The sequence below is a fragment of the Otolemur garnettii genome, unplaced genomic scaffold (genome assembly GCF_000181295.1).
Source record: "Otolemur garnettii isolate 467f Iridium unplaced genomic scaffold, OtoGar3 scaffold00024, whole genome shotgun sequence".
Taxonomy (NCBI): Eukaryota; Metazoa; Chordata; class Mammalia; order Primates; family Galagidae; genus Otolemur; species Otolemur garnettii.
This window is the reverse complement of record NW_003852419.1, coordinates 18,290,419-18,299,182: the sequence shown is the minus strand read 5'-3', so window position 1 is coordinate 18,299,182 and position 8,764 is coordinate 18,290,419. Positions and strand designations below refer to the sequence as shown.

General features: G+C 37.9%; 1 protein-coding gene across 1 annotated transcript in view; it reads right to left on the bottom strand.

The window, feature by feature from the left end:
- Positions 1-4,798: 4,798 nt before the first annotated feature.
- Positions 4,799-8,764, bottom strand: part of KIAA1841 (KIAA1841 ortholog) — a 67,226-nt gene continuing 63,260 nt past the window's right edge. The window contains exons 19-20 of the mRNA XM_003787993.3: positions 6,698-6,789; positions 4,799-5,087 (exon numbers count right to left, since the gene is read on the bottom strand). Coding sequence (XP_003788041.1) covers positions 5,051-5,087; positions 6,698-6,789 — 129 coding nt within the window. The 3' untranslated portion in view covers positions 4,799-5,050. The remainder of the gene's footprint in view (positions 5,088-6,697; positions 6,790-8,764) is intronic.

Genomic DNA, 8,764 nt, shown 5'->3' with positions numbered 1-8,764 from the left:
ATAAGCTACTTATTTTAAAACATTCCTTAGGCTGCGCTACAGAGAAAGACAACTGGACAAAACATCCTGAGAAAAAACACCTGTCATTCGTGAAGAAAAAGATGCTCTGAGTGGAGAATTAGACCTTCTAGAAAGATATCGCTGATTCCGACAAGAATGCTACAGCAGTCACGTTACTGCATTTTGTGAGATTTAAAAAAAAATTTTTTTTTGAGGCAGCCTCTCATGTTGTCACCCTTGGTAGAGTGCCATGACCTCACAGCTCACAGCAACCTCAAACTCTTCGGCTCAAGCGATTCTCTTGCCTCAGCCTCCCAAGAAGCTGGGACTGCAGGTGCCCAACACAATGCCCGGCTATTTTTAGGGGGGAGCGGGGGGCTTGCTCTTGCTCAGGCTGGTCTCGAGCCTAAGTTTAGCAATCCACCCGCCTTGGCCTCCCAGAGTGTTAGGATTACAGGCCTGAGCCGCTGCCCTATTTTTAAGGTCTCGCTGTTGCTTAGGCTGGTTTCAACTCATAAGCTCAGGCCATCCACCTGCCTCTGCCTCCCAGAGTGCTAAGATTATAGGCCTGAGCCACTTCCCCGGGCCATCTATTGAGGTTCTAAGAGGTGCAAATGAAAATGATAAGCTAGGGACAGTGCAGATCACAAACCGACTGTGTGAACACCCATAGGAAAGTTTCTTGGTGCCAGCTGCTCTAATCATTGTTCTAGGCACTGGAGACACAGCAGTAGTGAAGAAGACCAGGTCTTTACTCGTACTGAGCTTACTTTCCAGCATGGAAGACGCATTGCAAACCAACAAAAGAATAATACCCGAGTAATAATGTCAGCTGTGCACAGAAATAAAAGATGAGGATGTGATGAGAGTGACTTGGGCGATATTTTATATAGGGCACACAGGAAAGGGCTCCTGTTAGGTGGTGACATCTAAACTTTGAATTATAAGATTCCTGTAGACGGTGGGAATAGCTTATGAAAAGGAACTGAATGGTGGGAATAAGCTCACTTACTGGACGAACAGGCAGTCTGTGACTGGAATGTAGTAAACAAGAGGGAAAAAGTTTAAGAGGCCATCAGGAGCTAGGTCGTGTAGGACTTGCCACCCCAACTTAATGGAGTTTGAATTTTGCTCTAGGTTTGATGGGATGCTATTACAGTGTTAAGCAGAAGAGTAATGTGATCTGACTCACATTTTTCAATCACTATAATTTCTTTGTGCATAACAGGTCAGAGTGGAAACTGGAGAATTATGTGGGAGGCATTTGTAAGCACTCATAAAAGATGTTAATGAGGTGGTGATAGTGGAGATGGAGAGAAGTGAATGGAGATGGGGTATGTATGGGGCTTGCTGATAAATTGAGTGTAGAAAGTGAAGGAAAGAAGAATAAGGCTCAGCGCCTGTGGCTCAAGTGGCTAAGGCGCCAGCCACGTACACCCCAGGTGGAGGGTTCGAATCCAGCCCGGGCCCGCCAAACAACAATGATGGCTGCAACCAAAAAATAGCCGGGCACTGTGGCGGGCGCCCGTGGTCCCACCTACTTGGGAGACTGAGGCAGGAGACTCGCTTGAGCCCAGGAGTTGGAGGTTGCTATGAGCTAAAATGCCATGGCACTCTACCCAGGGGGACAGCTTGAGGCTCCTGTCTCAAAAAAAAAAAAAAGAAGAAGAAGGGATAGTTTCTAGATATTTGCCTTGAGCACTTAGGTGAGTAGTAGTGCCATTTGCTGAAGGGTTTGAATAAGCAGTGAGCTTAGAGGGGGAATAGAGATACATCACAAGATCTGTTTTAATTATGTTAAGTTGGAGATATTGACTGATATTTCAAGTACAAATGGTTAAGTAGGCAGCTGGGTAAACAAGTCTAGGACTATAGGAAGTGAGTCTGAAGGAGCTGCCATTGAGGCAGGAGGCACTCAGAGAGAATATTTTAGGCAATCTAAGGGAAAATTGCTTGAAAATGATGAAAGATTCCGACCCCAGTGTGTGGTATACTTCACCTCTCCGAATTTTTTTTCTTTACCTGTAAGATAAGGATAATACCTGATTGGTGGGGGCGGGGGGGGGTGTGATCGTAAAGAAAATAAGGAAATAGCACTATCCTCAGCAGTGATGCCCATTCAATACTTACAAAGCTTTCAACAAATAGCAACTATTAGGGCCACCCCCACCTCTAGTTTGATAAGAACTGGTCTTGTTGTACAGCTAAACTATATTTTCTAGCTCTCTTAGGAGAGCTGCTATGACTATGCTATGGTCTTTATTCACCATACTATGGTCCTGTCCTTCAGTAAGCCTCCACAAAAAACAGCATAGGTCACTATCACATATCAGGAAACAGTATTCTCTACCTAGCTCTTTCTACAAATGCTCTTTCCCTAAATAAGGCAAAACAATATGATTTTTAAAAGTTTCAAATGATGTCATAGCAACCACTAATATATTAGATACCTTCTTCCTTACTCTAAACACACATTCACATATTTATCAGTGTTAGCAACTCAAGTTACAGGAAGAGGGACACCAAACTCTAAAGAATTTAGGCTACCTTCCAAATATTAACATAAAGCAACAATAATAGTTAATATTCATGAAGGGCTTATTCCAAGCCAGAAAAGTACATTCTTAGTTCCATTAATTCATTTAATCCCTCAACCATCATATGAGGGTGGGAATAATCTTATCTTTTTACTATCTTTCCCAATAAATCAGCTTTAAACAAGAGTGGGAGAGTTAGTTTATTAGAATTGGATTGGCTAGGTAACCAACCCAATGCCTTTTTCCTGGGAAGTATGAAATAGCTGCTCAAGAACAGCTAAAGGTTGGCTAAAGAATTAGTCCCAGGTATTAAAGATAAAGGCATTTTTCTTTGTTTCTATATTATAATGTGCCTTTAGCAGATGACCTTGATGGTTTCAGCTTCAGCTTCCAAAGCTGTTAGCTTATCTCAAATACCTGGAAAGGTATTATGAAGAAGGGAGGAAGAGGGGGGGAACCCCAAATAATGCAATTGTGTAAAATCAGTGCTATTACCTTATCTTCTCATCATATCTTCTGCAGTTTTTTATCATTTCATTGTCTTGCTAAAATCTTTTATCAGCATATCTTCATTTAAAACAATCTTAAAACTTAAAAAAATTTACCTTGTAGCAGAGCTAATTTTCCCTGAAAACCTGTTAACATCTAGAGCCAATCCACACTCTTTTTGAGAAGATGGAATGATTCAGAGAGAGGAACTTTGCAAATAACTTTTGTCGTTAATGTTTATTTTGATTAAAGAAATGTGAATTCAGAATCAACATAAGGTAAAACTTCAAAGTACCTTGCAAAAGAAATGCTGTTAAAAGTTTGAGTAAAATGTCTGTGGTACCTGTGCTATGTATTATAGACTGATGTTACTGAAATAACATGTTCTGAAGACAATCAAATTCTCATAAATTCTAGTTAGTTAAAATCAATTCAGTGGTACAGTCCGCCCATTTGAGAAACAATTTGCCTTTTTACCAAGTTAAAAATCAGAAGGGTGTATTTTCCTCTTCTCGTGACCATCACAGCACTGTTTACCTGTACAAACCCAAATCCTTTTATCAGAGAATACAGTGAACTCTAACAAGGCCCTGGTATTTAACAGGGCTTACGTATAATGTACTATAAAACATTTTCTTTTGAAAATAAAAATGATATATTTCCACAACATCAAACAATTGAAACAACCATAAAGTAGAACAAAATTTCTAAACAGAAGCTCAAAAACCTTGGCAAAGCTATTCATTAACATGGAATAACATCTAGCTTCATTAACTAAAACACTCACTGAAAATAATTTCCATATGTAAACGGAATGTTAACACTTAAACATTTCAGTAGAAATTGCTGCTCTGTCACAAATTATCAAAGTCTATTCTCTGAATAATTTGAAGAAATTTCAATTATAGGCAAATGAAGACTAAAAAATAGAAACAGTGCATCAAAGTTTTTCAGAGACCTACATATAAGTAATTTCCAAACACATAAATTATTATATGCTTATGGTTTAGAACAAATTTTCCCTGAGCGCTCTTTCTGCCTGGTTAGAAAAATTCAAACATGATCTATAAAATAGAATTTTATTTTGATTTTTCTTGAATATATGTAATTTTTTACCCATCTAATCTATTTGGAAATTTCTTAAACATCTCTAAAGTAACTAGCAATTGTAACTGTTGAAAGGGGCTATTTGAATGGCTACAGAAATATGGTTAGGTTGTAGAGCCCTGAGAACTGTACAGTAGGTGTCTTACACAACTGAAATGATTTACTATCCTAAAACTATTTATTTTAAAAAATTCAGAATGGCACTAGTTTCACAGAAGAAAGAGGTAATAATCAGTAATTCCAGCTCAGATGACCAAAAGATAAGCATTACAAAGTTTTAAAGAAAAGGAAAACTGGATTAACATTGTACTTTCCATGGAATAATGCTGAAAAATATTAACCTTTCTGGCCAATATAGTATCGAAATACCTTACCTTGAAATTTAATGAAATCTTGAGATCTGTCATTCCTTAGTATTCATGCAAACTTAAAATTAGCATCATTGGGAATTTCATCATACAAATTGCAGTTCTCAATCCTATCCTGAGATTTATACCTCACAACATCCTACAATCGGTGCACATGCATGGTAATACTACCATTTGTGTTCCTCTAATTTCTTAAGGTCTTAAAAAAAATGTAGTTACTTGACAGTTTAGGCCTCTTCTTTTTCAAATAAATAAAGGAAAACAAATATTGGGAGTCTTAACAATGCAAATCTGTGAATAAATGTTTTTTATATATCTGAGAATCATACTAAAAGAAAATTAGATTTAAGTTTCATATTTACAATTAGATTTTCATAAAATCTAACTATATATTTCTCTTAGCATTATGAGTTATGTGGCTTACAAGAGTAACCAATAACTTAAAAAGTTAAAACTTTAAAAGTCATCGCGCTGAAGATCTTCAAGTAGAGAGCAATTTCAGATGTCCAGGAGTGTGCCTTCTGTGTTTTAGTTTTATATTAAGATGCTTTATGCAGGACGCCCTTGACCAAACCGACTTTTAGACCTAAAATGTTTAAACAGAAAAAAGGGTCAGAGTTGCTTCTAAAACATCAGAAAGTTGCTGCTGCTTTAGACTGTGTTTGCTTGGCAATATCAAAGCTTAATAAATCATATAGCTCCAAAATCCATTTTCTAAAACTCCTGGAATAGGGTGGTGCCTGTAGCTCAGTGAGTAGGGCGCTGGCCCCATATACTGAGGGTGGTGGGTTCAAACCCGGACCCCGGCCAAACTGCAACAACAACAACAACAAAATAGCCGGGCATTGTGGCGGGCACCTGTGGGCTTAGCTACTGAAGAGGCTAAGGCAAGAGAACGCCTAAGCCTAAGAGCTGTAGGTTGCTGTGAGTTGTGACATCATGCCACTCTGCCAAGGGCGACAAAGTGATACTCTGTCTCTAAAAATAAATAAATAAATAAATAAAACTTCTAGAGTAGAATGTATTGTGGAATTTTTTTTTTTTTTTGAGACAGAGTCCCTTACTATGTTGCCTTCGGTAGAGTGCAGTGGTACCACAGCTTACAGCAACCTCAAACTTTTGGGGTTTAGCAATTCTCTTGCCTCAGCCTCTTGAGTAGCTGGGACCACAGGCACCGCAACAATGCCCAGCTATTTTTTGGTTGGAGTTGTCACTGTTGTTTGACAGGCCCGGGCCAGGTTTGAACCTGGACGCCCTACTCACTGAGCTACAGGCACCGAGCCTGGAATTTAATTTTTTTCTTTTTTTTTTTTTTTTTTTGCAGTTTTTGGCAAAACTGGGCTTGAACCCTCCACCTCCAGCACATGGGGCCAGTGCCCTACTCCTTTGAGCCACAGGCACCGCCCACCTGGAATTTGATTTTTAAAAAAATTTTTGAGAGATAATATACTTATATAAATCTGGGGCACTGCTCTATAATCAAATATGTTAATGTTGCTTCAGTGAAGCAAATGAGATAGATAAAAATATGAATATCAGAGCAGTTCAGTTCAAGTATGAATTGACATAAATGTATTTTAAAAAACCTTTTGGCTTTCTGAGCCTTCTGGATTTCAGAATTACATATAAAGCTTAAGGTTCTATAATATTAATGTTCAAATATTAGTAACTTCTAACAGAAAATTTGTGAGATAAAATGGCACGAGGCTCACCAGCTAGATTTTATTAAGAGAAATAAAATAATAAAACAAGGAATGATAGACTTCAATGATTTATATAAAATAACAATATATAATCTATAAATAGTACAAAAACTCCACTAACAGTAGCATTATACATTTTTATCAGGAAGTAGGTCAGAATGAAGCTGGTTAAACAGACAACTTAAAAAAAATTACCTATACTTTCATTAGATTTTTAAGTTTGTTGTTTTTTGTAGACACTAGGTCTCACTGTGTTGTCCAGGCTGGTCTTGAACTACTGGATTTAAGTGATCCTCTAGCCTCCACCTCTCAAAGTGCTGGGATTATAGGTGTGAGCCACTATACCCAGCCAGCCCTTTTAAAATCCTAACTGGTTCTGATTAATGCCTTGATAATCTAAACTCAAATTATACACTGGTAGTGTTCATATGATTTACCTTAAAAAAAAAAATTCACAGCTAGTGGCATTCTGATTTATTTTATGCTGGTTTACCTTGTGTTTTTCTCTGAGCTGCTTTGCCGCACACTGACTGGCACAGAGGCCTTGATTTGTGCTTCAAGCCGGGAATAAATACCTCCTGCAAACTGCAGAATAAAGAAACAAAACTGATTTATTTTCACAGAGTCAGTAGAGTACTGCTTTATTAAAATGGAATTTTTTTCATTTAAAAGTAATTTTATTTATTTATTTATTTATTTTGAGACAGAGTCTCACTTTGTTGTCCTGAGTGGAGTGCTGTGGCATCATTGTAGCTCATAGTGACCTCAAACTCTTGGGCTCAAAAGTGCCTCTTGCCTCAGTGTCCCCAGTAGCTGGGACTACAGGTGCCCACCATAGCACCCAGCTAGTTTTTTTCTCTTAGGCAGATGAAGTCTCACTTTTACTCAGACTGGTCTCAAACTCCTGGGCTCCAGCAATCCACTTACCTTGGATTGCCACTCAAGCAATCCAGAGTGCTAGGATTATAGGTGTAAGCCACCACATCTGGCTTTATTTTGATTTTTAAAATCCAGCCTTTTTGAGGTATGACTTACATACAGGAAAATTCACCATTTTAGTGTACAATTCTGGGTTTTGACAAATGCCTTGTAACCACTGTCACAATGAAGACAGAGATCTATCACTCCCAAGAAAACTTCCTTGGGCCCCTTTTAAGTCAATCTAAAAGGAGTCTAGATTGGTCTCTTTTCTGTTCCTATAGTTGTTTTTTTTTTTTTTTTTGAGACAGAGTCTCACTATGTCACCTTGATAGGGTGCCATGGCATCATAACTCACAGCAACCTCAAACTCTTGGGCTTAAGTGATTCTCTTGCCTCAGCCTCCCATATAGGTGGTCTGTACAGGGTGCCATGGTGTCATAGCTCACAGCAACCTCAAACTCTTGGGCTTAAGTGATTCTCTTGCCTCAGCCTCCCATATAGCTGGTCTGTACAGGGTGCCATGATAGGGTGCCATGGCGTCATAGCTCACAGCAACCTCAAACTCTTGGGCTTAAGTGATTCTCTTGCCTCAGCCTCCCATATAGCTGGTCTGTCCCTATAGCTTTACATTTTCCAGAACATTATATAAATTGAATCAGACAGTATGTGGACATTTGAATCTGGGTTCTTTCACTTAGCATAATATACAAGAGATTCATCCACAATGATGCATAAATCAGAAATTAATTCCTTTTTATACATACAGTTGGTTTATCCAGTTATCAGGTAAAGGACATTGTTTGAGGTCTTTCTAGTTTTTAGCAATTATGAATAAAGCCATTATAAAATTGTGTGAATTGATTTGTAAGGTGAATGTTAATAAGAAACTGCCAAACTATTTGCCAAAAGGGTCATTTATTTTACAATCCAACTAGCTATATATGAGATTTCCAGTGGCTCCATATCTTTATCAACACTTGGTTTTTTTTTTTTTTTCCTTTGAGAGAAGGTCTTACTCTGTTGACCAGGGTAGAGTGCAGTGGTGTCATTATAACAGCCTGGTACCCCTGGGCTCAAGCCTCCTGCCTCAGCCTCCTGAGTAGCTGGGACTACAGGTACATGGTACTACACCTTGCTAATTTTTCTATTTTTTGTAGAGAAGGGGTCTTGCTGTTGTCTTGAACTCCTGGGCTCAAGTGATCCTCCTGCCCTGGCCTCCCAAAGTGCTACAATGGCAGGCATAAATTGGTATTTTTTTTTTAAATTTTAGATATTCTAGTTGAGATATCATGGTATAAGGTTTTAATTTATGTATCCCTAATGTTGTATCCTTTCATGTGCTTATTTGTCATCTGAATCCCTTCTTTCATGATTTCTGGTTAGTTTTTTTTCCCATTTATTTTTATTGGGCTTTTAATTTTATTATTGAATTTTAAGAGTTCTTTATATATTCTGGATACACATCCCTTTTCATATAAGTGTTTTACACATATTTTCTCATAGTTTGTGGTTTGTCTTTTCATTCTCTTAATAGTGATTTTGAAAAGAAGAATTTTTAAATCTTGATAAAGTCTAGTTTTCCCAATTTTTTCACTTATGGACCTTGCTTTTGGTATCTTTCTTTCTTTTTTTTTTTTTT